Source organism: Hypanus sabinus, chromosome 6 (assembly GCF_030144855.1).
Source record: "Hypanus sabinus isolate sHypSab1 chromosome 6, sHypSab1.hap1, whole genome shotgun sequence".
Taxonomy (NCBI): domain Eukaryota; kingdom Metazoa; phylum Chordata; class Chondrichthyes; order Myliobatiformes; family Dasyatidae; genus Hypanus; species Hypanus sabinus.
Genome location: NC_082711.1, coordinates 77400120 through 77421716, shown reverse-complemented (window position 1 = coordinate 77421716; position 21597 = coordinate 77400120). Strand labels below are relative to the sequence as shown.

At 39.0% G+C, this 21597-nt stretch overlaps 1 protein-coding gene across 7 annotated transcripts in view; it reads right to left on the bottom strand.

Moving 5' to 3' along the window:
* Positions 1–21597, bottom strand: part of cobl (cordon-bleu WH2 repeat protein) — a 322888-nt gene that overhangs the window by 235858 nt on the left and 65433 nt on the right. For 2 of the 7 annotated variants that reach the window (XM_059972431.1, XM_059972434.1), the window contains exons 1-2: positions 18816–18999; positions 18456–18539 (exon numbers count right to left, since the gene is read on the bottom strand). The exons of 2 other annotated variants lie outside the window; for them this stretch is intronic. In XM_059972431.1, the coding sequence (XP_059828414.1) occupies positions 18456–18499 (44 nt within the window). In that variant the 5' untranslated portion in view covers positions 18500–18539; positions 18816–18999. Of the gene's footprint in view, positions 1–2621; positions 2657–6273; positions 6355–18455; positions 18540–18815; positions 19000–21597 lie in introns of those variants that run through there. 3 more of the 7 variants (XM_059972433.1, XM_059972436.1, XM_059972435.1) reach the window with 3 other exon arrangements.

The window sequence follows — 21597 nt, the reverse complement described above, 5'->3', positions numbered from 1 at the left end:
GATGGAATATAAGGTGTTGGTCCTCCAACCTGAGTTTGGATTCATCTTGACAGTAGAGGAGGCCATGGATAGACATATCAGAATGGGAATGGAATGTGGAATTAAAATGTGTGGCCACTGGGAGATCCTGCTTTCTGTGGTGGACCGAGCCTAGGTGTTCAGCGAAACAGTCTCCCAAACTGCATTGGGTCAAAAGGTTTGCTGGAATCCATGTACAGTAAACTACATCCACTACCTTTGCTTCATCAATTTTCTTAGCATTTTTCTCAAAACTGTTTTGATGCAAAATTTCTCATACATAAAACCATGTTGACTCACCCTAATCATTTCCCGACTTTCCAAATAATCATAAATTAACATTCCTGCAAATTCCTTTATAGTTTCCCACATACTGGGCAAGGCTCACTGGCATGTAGTTTCCTAGCTTATTCCTACTGCCCATCTTGAACACAGGAACAACATTTTTCTCATTTAAATAATGCTGTATTTTTCTGATCTTTCTTGCAAAAGGAAGGCTGCACTTACCCCACACATTATACTCCATTTGTCAAAATTTGGTCGACTTATTTTTATATCAGTTAAGTTATATCAATGTAAAATTGCAAACCAATTCAAAGAATTGTAGATCAAGCTCAATAATTAAAAACTGTTTAATAATAATTATGAATTATGTAGTAATTATGTAATCATGCATGCACCTTTCTTCCAAAAATAAACATTTCTGATTTTTCAGTTTATTATTTCATTTATATGCTCAGAAATTTTCTCAATTGTGAAAACTCATGACATTTTATTCAGTCACTACACTAGACAAGGATGTCACAGTAATGTAGTGGTTAGCATGATGCTATTGAAGCTCAGGGCTTTGGAGTTTGAGGTTCAATTTCAGCATCATCTGTAAGGAGTCTGTACGTCCTTCCCATGGAATGCATGTGTTTTCTCCATATACTCCAGTTTGCTCCCCCATTCCAAAGATGCAGTTTGTAAGTTAATTGGTCATTGTAAATTGTCCCGTGACTAAGCTAGGGTCAAATCATGTGTTGCTGGGTGAGGCAGTTCAAAGGACCAGGAGTGCCTACTCCATGCTCTATCTAAATAAATACATACATACACCCATATGTGATTTTCCACTGTAGTTCCAATTACTAGCAAACAACTGTAAAATATCAAGTTTCATTCTTCTAGGTTTTAGTTACTGTTGGAAATATTTTTTAAAATTCTAAATTCAATTTCTCAGTTCAGATTCAAAGCAGGAACTTTTATTCTGAACAAAGAAGGGTTCAGATCTCCTGTGGAGCAAGCCTCATTGCTTTAACTTTCCAAATACCCTTCAGTCTCCAAGTTTGATCAGCAGTGAAATCTATTTCTTTCTTGTGTGTCTGCACTGCTCACTTGGGCAATTTTGCAAACTGTCAATATATTCTCAATATTTGTAATTTGTATTACAAACCTGCAGAATGAATCTTCCACAAGAAACTACATCATGGAACTGCAGCAGCTTAATTCTGTAACTAAGTTCCCACGTAACTGTGAAACTCTGGGTCTTCCTCTAAGAAATTTCTGATTGAACTTTTATATTGGACTACAGCAGCAAATTACTATCACTGCTCTGCTGCTGCTGGAGAAATTAGACCACTGTTCAGAGACCACTCAGATGAATGTTAGGAAAGCCGCAAGGGAGAAGAGCGAGTAGAAGCTGATTTAACTAACACAAATTTTTATTTGTTCAAATGTTTTTAAACAATTGATTTCACTTTTAAAAGTTTTTTTTAAAGATTTGACAGTATTTTAACTTTTTGTCAATATCAGATAAATGTACAAACATTCAGGCCATTTTACCATCAGTAAACAAGGTGCATAGCTTAACCATCCATCAAAGTAATGAGAGTCCTTGCTATTAACAACAGTCACGGCTTCTAGATGAGCATCATGGAACAGCTTAGTCAACTTATGTGAGGAGGTTTGCACCAGAAAACATAGATCAGGTAAGAATGAGTTTAATGAACTGACAATCAGCCAGCATAACAAATGTAAACAGAAATAGAGATCATACACACAGCCCAGTGAGTCGAAGCTTACTCTCCAATAGTTTCCAATACTCAAACATCCTTCTGATATTCAGTTCACAGAGTGGCTCCAAACTTCCTGTTGCCTACCACTCAAGTTCTCCATCACACTCTGATCTATTGGTTTGTAGCTCCTCCCATTAATAGAAGTCCAAAACAAGTTCGAGGAATGGCACCTTATCTTCCATCTGGGCACATTGCAGCATAATGTACTCAATTTAGAATTCTATAGCATCAGGAAACTTGATTTCTCAGTCCTTCGCAGTCATCCGTTATACTGCTTCAAAGTGTTCCAGAAGTGACGGACATACTCAACCTGAGCTAATTGCTCTGCTTTTTGTAACTCCTACATTACTTCATCTATTTTCCCACTCTATAACTATCCCCATTCATTCATTGACCAGTCTACAGCTTACCCCAATAATTTTACTCTTAAGAGACACTTACACCCCATTCTCCTCGCAAGTTAACAAGCTTCTTTTGTCTCTTCCCAGTTTTGATGGAGTTCTTTAACCTGAAAAATTAACTATTTCTCTCCCACTGATGTGGCCTAACCTGTTGAGTGATTTCCGCATTTTCTGGTTTTAGCTTAGATTTTCAGCATCTGTGGTCCTTTGTTTTTGTTTCCATTTGTCTGATGATCACCATCGTTATTAAGGAATAATCACTAGGGCACCAAAGCACAACAAACTTCACTTCAATATGAATCACTCCTTCAGCATGAGAGAAGTAGTGGAAAACCTTTGGAAAAAAATACGAACTTACCACTTTAAGCATGCCAAGGTCAATACGACAAATATTTTCCAAAGTTAATATTAATTCATCGCAGTCCCTCACAGACTTCTAAGCATGCTTCGAAACAGCTGACACAAGGCCTACATTATTCTTGTTCAAAGAAATGGTTAGCTTGGGATGAACAGTAAGGCTCTCTGCAGCAAAACCTACATTTGCTTGATGTAATGCTGAAAATGAATGCAAGGGAATACCAAATAGACATTGTGAACTTAAAATATGGAAAATTAGAACACAGAACAGTACAGAAAAGTAACAGGCTATTACCAAATAAATTATTAATTAAATGCTTTACTAAACTAGTTCCGTCTGCCAACAATGTCTATATCTATCTATTCTCTGCACATTCAATATCTTAGAGCGTCCTGAACACCTCCATAGCACTTGCCTACATTACCACACCTGGCAGTATATTCCAGGCACCTGATACTCTGCACAAAACAAAAACTTGCCCACACATCTCCTTTGAACCTATCCCCTCTCATCTTAAATTCATGCCCTCTCTTATCAGACGTTTCAAAGGTGGAAAAACAATACCAGCTATCTACTCTATCCATGACTTGTAATCTCCACACTGCTCCAGAGAGAACTGCACAAGTTTGTCCAACCTCTTCTTATAGTACGTGCCCTTGAATCTGCCCACCCTCTCCAAAGCTTTGTCATCCTTTCTATCATGAGATAAACAGAAATTAATCCAGTCATGATGAGAGACAGAGGTTTCCTGACTTCCCACATCTTGCTGGAGGGATATTCTGAGCAATAATAATTGAACATGAACATAGAAGTTATGATTAGTAAGCCTGCCAATGACATGAGAATTGGTCATACTGTTGATACTAAAAAGGATATTCTTAAGCCACAGCACAATATTGATCATTTGACAAGACAGGCAGAACAATAGTAGATGGAATTCAATCCTGATATGTGCAAGGTGAACACTTTGGGAGCACTAATTAGGGTAAGACATACACAGTGACAGGGAGAGCTTTGGGGTGTATTGAGAAACAGAGGAACATTAGCATACAAGGTAACAGCATAGGTAGGTGAAGTGGCACAGGGACATATGATATTTGCTTTCATTACATTACTACAACTTAAGTAAATATTTGAGAGACCACAGTCAGAGCAAAGTGCACATTTCTGGTTGCCACACTATTGAAGGGACATGATGGCATTGGAATTAGTATGAAGTTACCTAGGGCCGGGCCTTTCATTCAAAAGTTCAAGTTGAAGTTTAATTGTTATTCAACATGAATTCCCATGAATCTCAAGATGGTATATGGTAGCATATATGTACTTTGATAATAAATTTACTTAGAACTTTGCTCAGAACTGCCTCACACCATACATCATCTGTGTAATGCTTAAAACAACTTTTATATAATTTTGAAATGGAAAAACTATTAGGGCAATGCACTAAACACATCATAGGATAAGATAATATTAATAAGCCAATCCTTAAGATATACCCTATGGAAACGGGAAGCTTCATCCTACCAAGTCCAAGTCTTACTTTTCATATTCACAGACTAAGCTTTTCCAAGAGCATGCAATTAAATGCATGTTCACACATTGCCACGTTTTCTGTGCTAAGTGATCCAATTTCAATGAAAAATTAAACAAGACTGAAATAGAGTTGCAGGAAGTCTATGACGTTCAGTGCAGGCACACAAGGTATCTGACATGTAGAAGATCCCAGATATGCATATTGACATCCAAAACTGTGAAACATATACTGTATGCCAATTCTACAAGTTAAATCTGTGCATGCAATCACTCGTGGAGAACAAGGCTTGCACAACACCTACAAAGCCAGTTTGAAATAGTATGAGAAATCATACTCTTGCAGATTCACTTAATGCTAGTTAAGTATTATAAAACTCGTATGCAGGGCTCTCATCATCCGTCAAACACCACAACCCCAACCCTATCCTCCTTTCCTGAGCCCGTGCACTCACCCAAATTCACACATCCGATCTGCCAAATTAATCCAATATCACTCTCTCATTCATCAACCTGCTGAGCTAATCCATGGAATCCAGGTTAAAGAGTACTATTTTCTTTTTAAATCGGCAGTTACACCCAGAAAAAATATTTTTCTACTGTATTTTAATTCCTCAATTTTCGATTGCAGTTTATCAGGTTTTATCTCTTAATGGTCCTATTAAATGCATATTGTAGTCTTTCTGTGACTTTCATGCCATTTCTACAGTGAGGCACTCAAAATTACACACTACCACTGTAGTGATCTAACCATATTTCTTACAAATTTCTCATTGTGCACACTTCACAGATGCTGCCTGATCTGGTGACTGCCTCCAGTATTTTATTTCTAACATATTTATTCTTTTGCATTTTTCAGTTAGACGCGATGCTCAACTTTAAATATCGATGATCATATGCAGAACTTAACTGAGTTGCAGGTGCTGAACAGTGGGCAAAAGTTTTTTGGCATAAGACTACAAACCAGCCAGTCATGTGCAATGTATAGGTTGGAAGGAATTAATGCTCAGGCTATCTGTCCTGGTACCCACCACTTCCTTGCCAAAACATAGTGGCGAGGCAGAAGTGGCCAGCAGCTGGATGTCACTCGGGACACAAGTCATTCCTGTCACTTGCTGCAGAGGAAAGAATGTGCATGATAGTTGCCTTGAGGTTTTCAAACTTTCTTCATGGATCTCAGAAGACCTCACCCCTCAACTCATAGGAAATATTTATAACAAACCTGAATTCTAGTACCTGTCATCCATACTTAAAATGGCATCATCAAAGCATGATCTACATACTTAAAAAGAGTGACTTTTTCAACTTTCACACAAAGAAACTAACTTAAGATTTTAAGGTCAAAAGACAACAGGTTAAAAAAATTAAGTTCCACATGTTAATTCAAAATGCCTAATTAGTTTCTGATGCAATGCCAAGGTTAAAAATGCAGCCTCAGCCATGTGCAAAGATCAAGTCCAGAGTATTTATTTATTATAAAACCTTTCAAATTACTTCAAATTAGTTCCTGTACAAAAGTATTTGCAAATAATATTTGTTCTTGAAATGAAATAAACGCTTGCTTCTGTGGAATAATCCTATTAAATTTGATCTTGTTCGACTGATCTGCCAAGGAAATTTTTGCTACTAATTGCAGAAGACAGTTTCAATTTCTCATTTTTGTAAAAAAAAAGGCACAAATTTTCATCAATAAAGGAGGCACAGAAATACCAAAAGAATGATCCGTATTTTTACTCTCATACAGAGCCTCTGTTTCACTTAAGGAAACTCAGAGATCATTAGAAAATGATCTTAGAACACAACTATTACATTGAATGAGCTGTCACATGCAACTCGTTTGCTGCCTCAACTTCCTGCCACTTTGCTCACTGGTAATAACCCTTAAATAAGTTTTTGTACTCTTAAAACCTACCTTTACATTAGCCGATTCCTGCTAGGCTGAACACAGATGATATAACTGGACTATCCTACGCAGAGTGGAAGAAGAATGTTGATTAATATTTAACTATTACCTTAGTAAATAATTAATTCCATGGAGTCAAGATGATAATACTGTGTCACTGTAACAAGCTAATATGGAAACCAAAATTCTTTTCTGCAGCAATTATGCATGCTAGATTTTAACTAGCATTTGCTACCAACACATTGAACAAAATTATGCAGTTGTAATGGTCTAAAAATTAATACTTCATATCATAGTTTCATCAAAATTTTTCATTAGCATTTAAGATATTATTGAAAAATCCAGAGCAATGATTTAAATTTAACTTATTCTGCCCATATATAGTTTAAGCACATAATCAAAAAAGCTGTCACTTTCAGATCAACAATAAGTTTATTCAGTGAGCCTCTTTTACCACCTCTGAATACCTTTAAAAAAAAGCTAAACTTCACTCTAAAACTTAAGTAACAGGGTCAAAGTCAATCTTATTTTTAAAACCAATGGTTAATGTGTTGCTTTAACAAGAGGATAAAGTAAAACAGACAAGAAATGGCAATGGCATCAGTACAACTTTGTGTGTCACCCTAACACTGTTTTTGAAAAGTCTCATTACCAATGTGACCTTCAAGTGCAAGAACAATTTAAACAGGTCCCTCTATATAACACGAAGCAATGTCTATGGCTTTGTAGATCATGGCTCATCAGTGCTCATCCAAGTTCTTATCACAAAGAAAACCAATAAAATGAAACAAATGAGGAGAACATAGGTAAGGTTTTAAATGAATATTCTCCATCTATAATCACTATGGAGAAAAACATCATTGGAGTCAGAATAGGCAAAATTCTTGAACAAATTATCATGGGAGATCTGCACTTTGAGACACAGGGATAGTCAGCGTCGCTTGTTGATGGGAAATACTGCCTAAGTTGACTGATATTTAAGTAGTGATAGTGTGCCAATGAGGATAATCTAACTCATGTAGTCTACATGGATTTCGGTATTTGATGAGGTCCTACATGGGAAATAGGTCTAAATGTTAGAGTACATGGGATATGGGATCCACACCTTTTGGATCCACAACTAGTGTGGTGGTGGGGGGGGGGGGGGCCATGAAGTAGCTCAAGTATTGTTTTTATAATTGGAAGACTGTGAATAGTGGTATACCACAGGCATTGCTGCTAAGACCCTTATTTGTCATATACATTAATGCTATGAATGTAGAAGATATGATTAGTAAGTTTGAAGATGACATAAAAATTGGTTCTGTTGCCAATGAGAATAGTCTTAGATTGCAGGATATTATTGGTCTATTTGTAAAATGGACAGAAAAATGGCAAATAAAACTCAATCCTCGTAAGTGCAAGGTCATACACAATGAACGGTAGGGCACTCTGGAGTACAACAAAACAGAGGGACATGAAGTACATACATGTCCAAGGATCCTGGAAAGCAAACAGCAGGTGGATGAGATAGTTAAGGCAGCAGACTGGATACTTACCTTTATTAGGTATGAAAGTAGGGATATCATGATACAATTATTGAAAATATTGATTAGGCCATAATGAAATATTATGCGTAATTCTGGTAGCCACACGAAAAAATGAATGAAATTGTAAAAGTAGATGGTGCCTGCACACAATGCTTCCTTGGTCAACTTCTTTTGGATCAACCACAAAACTGGTTTATTTCACTTCTTTTACATCGATTCTTCATCTTAAATCTGTTTCTGCAACTGTTAGAGCCTGTGATTTACAGTCTGGAGATCTACTGAGTGATTCAGTGCTTTGCTGTCTCCAAGAAGATTCCGGAAAGCTAGTGTGAACCTTGGGGTGAAGAAACTACGAGACAAGTTGTGAGCCAATGTTTGACTATATTTCACCAATTAAAGCCTCAATCATTCATTGATTGAAGCAACAAGGAAGATTGAAACATTGAGGCAAATGCGGATGACGAGTTTGGATTCAGCACCAACCTCCTGCTTTATGGTCGCTCATGGAATCACTCTGCTGCCAGAGAAGAAGCCTGTGTGGCCTATCGCTGTGCCTGGAGGATGGGCCTCTGCATTTGAGTGGTCTCTCTTTCTTTTGATGATGTCAGAGTTGTTACTGAGGTTTTGCATTTATGGATTTGGACTATGGGCTTTTTCCACTCTTATGGTTTTTATATTCTGAGCTTTCTTGTTTTTTGTGCGAGGGGAGGAGTTGTTCAATGGTTGATGTTCTTGTGTTTTTTTGTGCGGGGAGAGGGATTGGGGGTTAATATTTTTGTTGAGTTTTTGTTAATTTTTGTGCAGGGGAGGAGGATTTGGCAGTCGATGTTCTTGTTGTGTTTCTTGCCAGAAGAGGGGTGTTTGGAAGCCAGTGTTCTTGTTGCAATTTATACAGGGGAGGGGGTTTGGTGGAGGTTGATTATCTTTTTTTGTGCAGAAGGGAAGGGCGTGTTTGCTGTTTCTCTTTGAACTGACTCCCATGTTTTTTTTTGTTTCATGGCTCTCTGGAGAAAAAGGATCTCAGAGTTGTATACTGCATACATACTTTGATAATTGAACTTTTGAAAGATTCACTGGGATTTTTCTGGAAGTAGCACATTTCATTTATGAAGAGAGATTGAATAGGCTGGGATTTGTTTTCCTTATAAGGCTAAAACGATTCCCAACTAAGGTATGCAAAATTGAGGGGCATAATCTAGTAGGGGAATAAACTAAGTAGTGATATTTCACCAGAGAGCAAATGTTTAAATGGTAGGAGAATTAGAGGGCCATTGAGGAAGTAGAATTGTTTTTCACCCAGAAAAAAGACCTGGGCCTCTGTACCTCCATCTGCAATTGGATCCTCAACTTCCTGTGCGGATTGGTGATAACATATCCTCTTCACTGAGGATCAATACTGGCACACCTCAGGGGCGTGTGCTTTGTCCACTGCTCTACTCTCTGTATATACATGACTTTGTGGCTAGGCATAGCTCAAATACCATCTATAAATTTGCTGACAATACAACCATTGTTGGTAGAATCTCAGGTTATGAAAAGAGGACATACAGGAGTGAGATATTCCAACTAGTGGAATGGTGTCACAGCAACAACCTGGCACTTAATGTCAGTAAGACAAAAGAACTGACTGTGGACTTCAGGAAGGGCAAGATGAAGGAACACATACCTATCCTCAGAGGGATCAGAAGTGGAGAGAGTGAGCAGCTTCAAGTTCCTCAGTGTCAAGATTTCTGAGGATCTAACCTGGTCCCAACATATTGATGTCGTCATAAAGAAGGCATGAAAGCGGCTATACTTTATTACAAGTTTGAAGAGATTTGGTATGTCAACAAATACACTCAAAAACTTCTGTAATTGTACTATGGAGAGCATTCTGAGAGGCTGCATCACTGTCTGGTATGGAGGGTCTACTGCACAGGACTGGAAGAAGCTATAGAAAGTTATAAATTTAGTCAGCTCCATCTTGGGCACTAGCCTACAAAATACCCAGGACATCATTGGGGAGCAGTGTCTCAGAAAGGCAGCGTCCATTATTAAGGACCTCCAGCACCCAGGGCATGCCCTTTTCTCACTGTTACCATCAGGAAGGAGGTACAGAAGCCTGAAGGCACACACTCAGCGATTCAGGAACAGCTTCTACCCCTTTATCATCCAATTCCTAAATGGACATTGAAGCTTTGGACACTACCTCACTTTTTGTTAATATAGAGTATTTCTGTTTTCCACATTTTAAAAAAATCTATTCAATATATGTAATTGATTTACTTGTTTATTTATTATGTTTTATTTTGTTTATTATTTTTCTCTCTCTGCTAGATTATGTATTACATTGAATGCTGCTGCTAAGTTAACAAATTTCACATCACATGCCAGAGATAATAAACCTGATTCTGATTCGGATTCTGAAGTCTCAAACCATTATCAGTAGGGGTACGAACACATACTGTCATAACAGTTAAGTATTTATATGAAGATTCTTAGCACTGAGCAATCCAAAGGTTGCTGGAAAATACAGTATAGACAAATATTTGAGTGGCAGCAGTGATTTAGAGGGCAAAAGAGCCCTTTGCAACCTTTTGATGCTGTTTGCTTCAGCAAATGAAAAAATAACCTATGAGTTAAGATTTAAAGTTCAAAGTAAATTTATTGTCCAAGTACAAATATGTCACTATATAGAACCCTGAGATTTGGTTTCTTAAAGGCATACTCAATAAATCCAATAACCATATTAGAATCAGTGAAAGACCGCACCCAATAAGGAGGACAACCAATGTGCAAAAGACAACAAACTGTGTAAACACAAAAGGAAAAAATAATAATTAATAAGTAAGCAATAAATATCAAAAACATAAGATGAAGAGTCCTTGAAAGTGAGTCTGTAGGTTGTGAGAATACTTCAATGATGGGGCAGGTGAAGTTGAGTGAAGAGCCTGATGGTCGAGGGGTAATAACTGCTCCTGAATCTGGTGGTGTAGATTCTGAAACTCCTATACCTACTTCCTGATGGCATCCGAGAGAAGACAGCATGACCTGGGTAGTGGGGTCCTTGATGATGGTTGGTGCTTTTCCTGCGACAGTGCTCAATGGTGGGGTGGGCTTCACTTTTGATGGAATGGGCCATATCCACTTCTTTTTGTAGGATTCAGTAAAGGCAGTGGACTGAATAATACAAAAGATTACAGACTACTTTTGAAAAGGCTGAAATACATAGACATTAGAAAGTAGAATATTGAAATGCAACAAAATGACCTTCCTCCCTTTTATGCACCAATCTTACAGTTAACAAAGAATTTACTGACTAAAATAATAAGTAACACTTTTTCAAAGGCGTGTGCATTTCAGGGCTGAAAGGTAATGTCCAGGACTTTAATACGGAAGTAATTATACATTGCTATGGGAAAGGAAATGGAAACAGGATCATTACATTTCAGAGGACACGACTCTCAACAAAAAGGGTAAAAGAAATACACAGTGGCTACTTTATTAGCTATGCCGTGTACCTAATAAAGTGGCCACTGAGCCTATGCTCGTGGTCTTCTGCTGCAGTAGCCTATCGAGGAGGGATGTGAATGATTCAACACATTGTGTGTTCAGAAATGCTCTTCTCCACACACTGTTGTAACATATGGCTATTTAAATTACTGTCACCTTCCTGTCAACTTGATCATTTTCCTGTGACACTTTAACATGACATTTTTACCCACAGGATTACCATTCACTGGATTTTTTTTACATTATCCTCTGTAAACTCTAGAGACTGTTGTGTGTGAAAATCCCAAAAGATCGACAGTTAATGAGATAATCATTCCACAGTCACATAGATCACATTTCTTCCCCATTTTGGATGTTTGATCTGAACAACAACTGAACCTCTTGACCACGTCTGCATGCTTTTAAACATTGAATTTCCACATGATTGGCTGATTAGATATTTGCATTAACAAGCAGGTGTACAGGTGTGCCTAATAAAGTGGCCATTAGAAGATACAGAGAATACTCTCATCCAGGAAAAAGAACATTTTATAAGTATGAAGAATGAATGACAATTATGTTTTATATTCAGAATGTTAAGGCAAGAACAAAATATGAAGAAAATTAAATTCAAGGAAGTGGGTTTAAAAAGTCCCTGCTTTTCTACATTGGCCAACACATGAAAATCTCAGGTGTGAAAGAATCCCTTTCCAAAGGCTTGTATTGGGAGCTTGAGTGTTCAGACAGGATGTAAATGGGTAAATTTAAGGTCACCGGTCATGGTGTTATCTGGAGATCTGATTTAGTTTTAGTCTTCCCCAAAAAGCCATGCTACTACAAGATTGGCAGATACAACACACAAGGAAATGATAGGTTATGATGCCCGAGTATAAGCAGGGCAGGTGAGTCACAGGGCCATGTAGCATAGCAACAGACCCTCTGGCCCACTCAGTTCAAGCTGACCATCAAAGTCCTATTACACCAATTGTACACTGCTCATATTTTATTCTCCGCATTTTCCCATCATATGCTCAGGTTACCACTCATCTACACACTCATCTCAACCTATCAACCTGCAGGTCTAGTCTGAAGAACGTGAGGGGATATTGAACCACATGGTAGAAACCCATGCAGACACAGAAAGAATAAGTGAACTCCATACAGACAACTCTCAAGGTCACTTACTGTGCAAAGCAACCAGACAACCTTGCTACCTGGTTGCCTTGCAACAACCTAGCTGCACCTAAGTATCACAAACTTGATGAACCACATGAAACTTCTTTGTTGAAAATAAGTATCATCCAGTTAAACGGCATATTATATTTCAGATCCAAGGTCATTCAAAACAGACTTCACAGGCAAAGAAATGCTCAAGGTGCAACTGTTGTCCTGCAGTAAAGAGGGAATAAGTTTGCAATTATTTGGAACAAATGTAAAAGTAACAGAGGCACATTTCACTCACCTTTAACCCTGACAGCACCCAGAATAATACTGGATATCTGAGTTCCTAACATTATTCTAGGAGTCATGATCAAAAAAAGTCCTAAAGCTGTGATGCTCAGTTAAAACAACAACCAGAATAATATGATTATTTGCCAAATATCCATTTAGAGTACTTTCTAGTTTTTTTTTTGTTCCCGTCTCTTAAAAGGACAGTGTCTGAAGAGAAAAATGATGACTAATCACTCATAGGACCATAGGATATATGAGAAGAATTAGGTCCTTCAGTCCTAATCGAGTCAGCTCTGCCTTTCTATCATACCTAATTTATCATTCTCCTCAACCCTATTCTCCTGCCTTCTCCACATAACCTTTGACATCCTCATTAATCAAGAACATCAACCTCCTCTCTAAATATACCAAATAAACCCAATAAAATGGCCTACACAGCCATTTGGGGTAATGCATTTCACAGACTCACCATCATCTGGCTAATAAGATTCCTCCTCATGTCCGTTCTAAAGGGATATCCTTCTAATCTAAGGTTGTGCTTTCTGGTCCTGGACTCCCGCACTGTAAGAAACATCCTCCTGCCTCCCAGGGATTTTTGACACATTGTATACCCTCTCTTTTGTTTTTACGCCACCTTAGACTTCCCTCGTCAGCCACAGTTACCTCATCCATGCATGGTAGCGCAATAGTTAGCACAATGCTTTACAGCGCCTGCTGTTACATCAGGATTCAATCTCTGCCTCCATCTTTAAAGAGTTTGTATGTTCTCCTTGTGATCATGTGGCTTTCCTCCAGGTGATCTGGTTTCTTCCCACATTCCAAAAATGATGTACATATGACATTTAAAGCTAATCCTATTAATCCTCCCTTTAAAATGCTTCTTCTTCTTTGGGATGAACCGATCCTGCATCTTCTGAATTTCACCCAGAAACTCCTGTTAAAGTCGAATCTGAATAAAACTCAGGAGACCAGCTTCTTATAGCTACCAGAGTTTACTGTGCACCCTCCTGCAGGAGTTTGAAACCCAGTTGTCAAAGGGAAAGCACGCAAGTACTGCCAGCATCCGACACGTGGGCCCCCCCTTCCGGTTACAGCCATATATTTATACATAGTAAGCCCAATACATTACTGTTGCAAGATGTTATTTGAACTGGTACACCCACCAATTCTGTTGGTGTGAAACTTAGTAACAGATAAGAGAGTCTGCTAGATCAAGGTTTAATTACAGATGGATGTGCTGTCCAGTCCTCATCAGTTATTCCCTTTGCTAGGCCCTGACTTAATTACAGATGGATGTTCCTTCTGTCCTTATCAGTGTGCCCTCCTCCTCCTACTCAAACAAGGGTACAATGTACAATGTTATCAAACTCTCAATGTCTCTCTGCAAGCCGAGGAGAACTGGTAATGTGCCTGTCTTAGCTGGCTGCTGAAGGCAGAGTTTACTTCATTTTAAAAATACCTATTCAGTCCCAATTATTTTTTTAACCAGAGCTTCAAAATTAGTTTTTTTATATCCCCCAATTCCTCACTCTTGCCCTTACTGTTCTGCTAGTGTCCTCTTCCAGTCAACTTTAGCCAGCTCCTCTCTCATGTCTCTGTGGTTCCCTTTACTCCACTGTCATATCGATACTTCTGATTTTTGTTTCCCTCTGTCAAACCAGAGAGTGAATTCTTTCATATTAGGATCACTGCTAATTTAGGGTTCCTTTATGTTAAGATCCCAAATCAAATCTGGTTCTGTACACACACCCAACCTAGAATTGCCTTTTCCCTATTGGGCTCAATCACAAGCTACTCCAAAATGCCATTTATTGGCATTTGACAAATTCCTTCTCTTAGTATCCAGCACCAACCTGATTTTCCCCAACCTACCTGCATATTGTAATTCCCCCATGACCATCGCAAACATTGTCCTTTTTACATGCCATTTCTATCTCCTAATTGTAATTTCTATCCCACATCCTGACCTGACTGTATATAGCTTTCATTAGAACTTCTTTTACTCTTGAAGTGTCTTAACACTACACACAAGGATTCCATATCTTCCAATGCTATGCAACTTCTCTCCAAGGATTTGATTTCATTTTTTTTTAAATCAACAGAGCCACCCCACTCTCTTTGCCCAACTACCTTTCCTTTTAATTCAATATATATCCTTGGATATTAAGCTTCCAGCTATGATCTCCTTTCAACCATGACTCTGTGATACAACATCATGCCTGCCAATTTCTGACTGTGCTGCAACATCATTTCCTTTATTTTGTATATTGTGTGCATTCACCTTCAATGCTGTATTCACCATACTTCTCAAACAAAAGAAAATCTACAGAAGCCATGGATGGACATATCGGAATGGGAAAGGGAAGTGGAATTAAAATGGGTGGCCACTGGGAGATCCCACTTGTCCCACCTTCAAGTGGGATCCTCTTCCTGGACACCCCACCCTGGTCTTTTGCCTGCTCTGGTCCTTTTCATTGACAGCTGCCTAGACTTTAACATTCCCTTCTCCTATACCAACCTCACTCCTTCTGAAAGCCCAGCTCTCCACTCCCTCCGCACTAATCCTATGAAAACCACAGATAAGGGGGGTGCTGTAGTAGTCTGGCGAATTGACCTCTACCTTGCTGAGGCCCAACACCAACTCTCAGACATCTCCTCTTACTTACCCCTCAAACAGGACCCCACTAAGAAACACCAGGCCATTGTCTCCCACATCATCACCAACCTTGTTGACTCTGGGAATCTCCCATCAACTGCCACCAACCTCAAAGTTCCCATACCCCATACCTCCTGTTTCTACCTCCTACTCAAAATCCACAGGTGGACACATTGTTTCAGCTTGTTCCTGCCCAAATGAATTCATATCTGCATACCTTGACTCTGTTTTATTCCCCCACCCCCCCAGTTCTGTCCCTTCCCACCTACACCCGTGACGCCTCGCACGCTCCTGATGTTTTCAAGGATTTCAGGTTCCATGGCCCCCATCATCTCAATCTTACTATGGATGTCCAGTCCCTTAACACTTCCATCCTCCACCAGGAATGGCCTCAAAGCCCTCTGTTTCTTTTTGGATACCACACCCAGCTAGTTCCCCTCCACCACCACTCTCCTTTGCCTAGCAGAACTTGTCCTCACACTTAATTTTTCCTTTGAGTTCTCCCACTTCCATTAACAAAAGGACACTCGCATGAGTCCCAGCTATGCCTGCCTGTTTTTCAGCTACGTGGAACAGTCTATGTTCCAAGCCTACACTGGTGACCATCACACACTTTCCCTATGCTACATCGACGGCTGCATTGGTGCTGCTTCCGGCACCTGTGCTGACCACTTTGATGGTAGATTCTGCAGTTGTATGGATGAATGCAACAGCAAGGCTATTCAAAGACAACAAAAACTGCAGATTTCCACACTCAGAACTTATTGTATCTACCAGTTATAAATCAGTGTTATAAATTCTACACTGTAGCAAGTAGAATCATAGAGCACAATAGCACAAAAACAGGCCCTTCAATCCATCTAGTCCGTGCCAAACTATTATTCTGTTTAGTCCCATCAACCTGCATCTGGAGCCTTGCCCTCCATAACCCTCTCATCCATATACCCATTCAAACTTCTCTTAAATGTTACAATTGAACTAATATTCACTACTTCCATCAGCAGTTTGCTCCACTCTCTCACCACCCTCTGAGTGAAATCCGCTTTGAACATTTCACCTTTCACCCTTAATGCATGAGCTCTAGTTCTAATCTTACCCTGCATGCATTTACCCGATCTATACTCCTAATAATGCTGTATACCTCTTTCAAAACTCCCCTCATTCTTCTACACTCTGGGGAATAAAATCCTAACCTATTAAACCTTTCTCTTTACAAACAAGAGAAAATCTGCAGATGCTGGAAATCCAAGCAACACACACTAAATGCTGGAGGAACTCAGCAGGCCAGGCAGCATCTATGGAAAATAGGACAGTCAACGTTTCGGGCCGAGTCCTTTCAGCGGGAGTCCTGCTGAATGGTTAAGGCTAAATACGTTGACTGTACTCTTCCGTAGATGCTGCCTGGCCTGTTGAGTTGCTTCAGCATTTTGTGTGTGTTGCTTTCCCTTTAACTCAGATCCTCAAGTACCAGGAACATCCTTGTAACTTTTTTTATATAGTCTTTCAGTCTTTCCTGTCAGTAGGTGAGCAGAGCCGCACAAAATACTCCAGATTAGGCCTCACCAACACCTAAAAAATTTCAACATTACATCCCAACTTCTGTACTTAACATTTTAATTTATGAAGGCCAGTGTGCCAAAGCTCTCCTTACGATCTTATCTACCCATGATGCCACTTTCAAGGAATTTTGGATCTGTATTCCCAGATTCCTCTGTTCTACCACATCCCTCAGTACCCTTCCACTCTCTCTGCAAGTTCAACTCTGGCTCGTCCTCCCAAAGTGCAACACCTCACATTTGTTTGCATTAAATTCCACCTAGCATTTTTCAGCCCATTTTCCAGCTGGTCCAGATCCTGCTGCAAACTTTGACAGTCTTCCTTGCTGTCCACCATGCCCCCAATCTTGGGGTCATCCTCAAATTTGCTGATCCAATTTACCACATTATCACCTGTATTGTTGATATAGATAACAACAACAGACCAGCACCAAAACACATTAAGCTTTCTGAAGATGGATTGTATAATTGGCTCATGGTTAATTATTGCCTTCACACTAAAAAAAAGTTTAAATGATAGATGTAATGACTTACTTTAGAGAAAAACCTTGAAAGCATACCTAGCGCTGGCTCTATATTATTGAAAATTACTATACGTCTTAAATAAAGAAACCAAACACCAACTCACTTTTGACAGACATTAAACATTTAAATAGTTATGCTAGGAATGATGAAGTGCAGGAAAACGTTAGAAGGATCAGAACAAATTCAAGCAAACTCTTCAGTATTGATATTGCCATTTAAATTCTCTCAAAATGCATGAAGACATAAAATTCGTTTTGCATACAGCGTCCTGTGTTATTACGTGGAAGAAACTAACGGTGTTTTGTCAATAAAGGATGAATTTTTAAAAGACATAGAAAAGTAAGGTTTTAAAAATTACAAAGACATCGTTGATTGCCTAAAGTGTAAACGGTGAGATTGTAAATGTAACACGAGTGAATCTGCAGATGCTGGAAATAAATAAAAACACAAAAGGCAGGACTCAGCAGGCCAGACAACATCTATGGGAGGAGGTAGTGACGACTTTCGGGCCGAAACCCTTCATCGGATTGTAAATGTTATACTTCAACTTCACTTCGGTTACAATCGCTGACACACTATAAACATGATATTTTGAAAGACAAACTAAGGTGTTTTTTATGCTCCTGAAAGCCTTGTAGAAAAATCCAGAAACAACACAAGTCGCTCCTACACACAAGCATCCTGAGCCAGCCTTGCACAGACTGTTGCCAACAGGTGTCAGGCGGGTGGTTCGGGAAACCAGGTATGCGGCGTTTCCAGGGAAACGGACAAAGCGCAGCACAACAGGGCAGGATCCAACTTCGCGACCGGAACCCTTCCCTACTTTAACCAACCATTCACAAAACAACCACACGCATTTGTTTACTGCATCTATTCCGCCCTTCCTCTCGCTCCCTCTTTCTTCATTTGCATTTAAGTGCGCAGATGCACGATTTATTTCACCGAACACAAACGTTTGCAATAAAGGTACTGTACAATAAAGTTTAGGAAATGTGCACATACCCTGTCGATGGTCTAGTAGTTTTCGCAGTCTTCGCTATTTCCATGGTCCTTTACGTTCTTTATTCGTTCAGAACCAATATCGATCTAGGTCAATGTCAATAACGTTTAAATATTATAATTAAAACAAAATAAAAGAGCCTTTACAAAAACATATCGCTTCATTTTTCTTTAAACTTTGATTTTCTTCACGAAAATATATAGTACAAAAAGAAATCGAACCAATAATTCCAAAAAGCAAAGGTCAAACATCTGACAGCCTGTGCTCTCTCTGACAAACATGAACAACAACTGCCCGCTAAATTAACTCACAGCGCAAGCAGCTAACTATGCATACTCGCCACTCCAAATTCAGACACTTACAAAGCAATAATTTTGCAGAGCGTAATCTTCTTTTATTCTGTTTTCAATATCGATCTTCCATGAAAAGAAATAAAACTCTTCTATTTTTGAATGCTCTCTTCTCCCTCTGCTACGACCGTTGTATGAAATTAACCGCCTTCGTCAGGGCTCGCTTGTCAATCACCGCTTTGTCTAACCCAGACTACCGCAGACTGTGAGGTCGAAAATGCTCTGTAAACGTGTTTCTTAGTTGCCGATCACACTCGATTTGCTAATCCTTTTTATTGTAACTTTATTCGACTAAACCGAAGGCGTTGTGTTGACTATAAAAGAGTATAGTTACAAAATCGTATTTCACCCATATTTCCAACAAAATACTCCCGAAAACTACAAAAAAAATCAACTGCCAATTCTAGATTTTTTTTAAGATAGGCAGTTAAGGCAACGTGATATTAAGTATAGAACTTTTAATAACAAACTACTGGGTACTACAAAGGGAGTTGCAGGACCCAAAACTGAGAACTCCACAAGTCTACAGTCCATGATACTTTTGCCAAAGATAGCTTGTCTATCTTTAACACAACAGCGTATTTGTTACATCAGTGAAATAAAACTGAGAGTGTGGTGTCATCTTTAATTGCTTCTACAAATTCTCCAGAGCGGAACAGTAAAGTACTTACTTGAAATTAACCCTATTCTTTATAATCCCATGAGAATATAGTCTTTCCAATGGAAGACTTTGTGCACGGGGCTGATACCAAACGTCATGTTTACATTCTGCGGAATATAGAGGTTTTTTTTAAAAAAAATGAAAATCATGGCAGTGCAAATGCACAGCTCCACTATCAATAGTTGGCAGAGAATAAAGCTGAGAGTAGTTTTGTTTAAATCTGTAGATCTAAGTAGGTGTGACATTTTCTTAGTTATGAATTCTAGCAAACTGATCCAAAAGACAATTGAATCAATGTAGGATGATACCCTTCCATCCACGGTCTCCTTCAGAATTCCTCCATCTCTGGTATTCAAGATATGACATGGTGGCTCATGTGAATTGACTTGGTACTCTCCATCAACCTATATTGTACCATGGTTAACAAATTTATTAAAAGCAGGGGTTTCCAGTTGCTGGGCATGTGCATATGGTGAACTATTAAGTGGAGTTTAATTTCACCTTTATCTCTGTGCTTAATGATCAAGCTGAGATAGGTCTTTCTCAGAATCCAAAATAGGAAATATACCTGTCCCCCATTACATTAGATTATAGTTCATCATTTACCCCAGCCCTGCCTTCTGTAATTAATCCCACACATTTCATTTCTTTAAAGTCCAGAAGTCTATTTCCTGTTACGAACCCCATAACTGGGTGACTTACCAGCAAAGATAGAGACGTCCATTGAAGTCTGATGATACTATTTTAACAGTATTTATTAGTAAAAATACACAAAAATAATATCAATGCAAATATACAGATAATATATGTCGTCAATACTAAACCTAAAATTGCGGGTATAATAATAATCAATAAGAAATAAGCTCTATCGCTGTCTAGGGAATAATGAATTGTCTGATGGAAATATAACGTTCGCTGCAGTTCACACAAGCTGCCATCTTTTGGGTGTCGCTGTGTTGCAATTGTTGTTGAGAAAGAGGGAAAGAGAAAAACTTGCCAGCTTTCCTTTATGATTTCAATCCATCAGGTGTCTCGTCGTGGCCGTTCAATTGTGACCTCTCCTTTAGCGAAACCGTTCTTCCGTGGTGAGCCTGCCACCCAGGCAAGGGAGGACACACACGAGCCCCCACCGGCTTTCGCTATAAAACGCTGTCACGGGATTTCTAGCGTTTCTCCTGGTGCGTCTAAAGGGGTTGTTCCCCAGACAGCTCTTTTATCCTTATTCATGGGGTCTCAGATGTCGATCAGGTTGGGATGATGCAATCCCTCAACCAGACCACTCTGGTTGTCCCCTGAGGGATTTCAATGAATAGTACAGTACTCAATACACAAATCCTTCTCCAAGAAACAATGGCAGTAATCAGTGATTCCGTTCCGCTGATGTCAGGAGACATTCCAAACCTTGTGTATTCTGCATCTCTCTCCCTCATGATGTGTATCTCTCTCATCTCCTGGGTCTCAGACCCAAAATAATAGCAATCTTGCGATTCTCAAAAAGGAGGTGACTTTCTACCCTTCGGCCCCTCAGAGTTGCTTCACCTTTGTAACACCCCCTTCCTTCTAAGGATTTTTGCCACAGGTAAAAATTAACTAATACAGAGTCTTACAGGATTTCAGAATCTAACACAATACAAAAGAGTTCTTTTTCACTACAGAGTAATACAGTTATACATTCAATCCAGCATCTAAACAGTTAGTGATTACATTGTCACTTCCTTTAATATCTTAATATCTTGTACCTTAATAAATTCCTGTAGCATCAGACTCCAATTTAATAACCACCTATTTTTATTCCTTTTCTTCAGCAAAACAAAACTAAAGAGTTGTGATCTTAGCTTACGTGTATATTACAAAAGTTCATGCAAATACTAATCTTTATTTTACTTTCAAACTTAACAGTCAATCTTCCATGGTGTTGTCTTTATTATTTACATGCTTTGTCGAAATCCCTTAAAACCGGATCCTGTTATTTAAAGTGGCATCCCATCAACCCTCGCCTCTTTTCCAGTTAACTCCTATGTGGTTAGCTTGCTTCCCAGTGTGGAACAGGGTTTTTCATGCTCCTTTCATAGGAGTTATTTTATCAACAATGTTTTCCAAACGTAGCCCATTTTCTGAACTTCCACACAATTC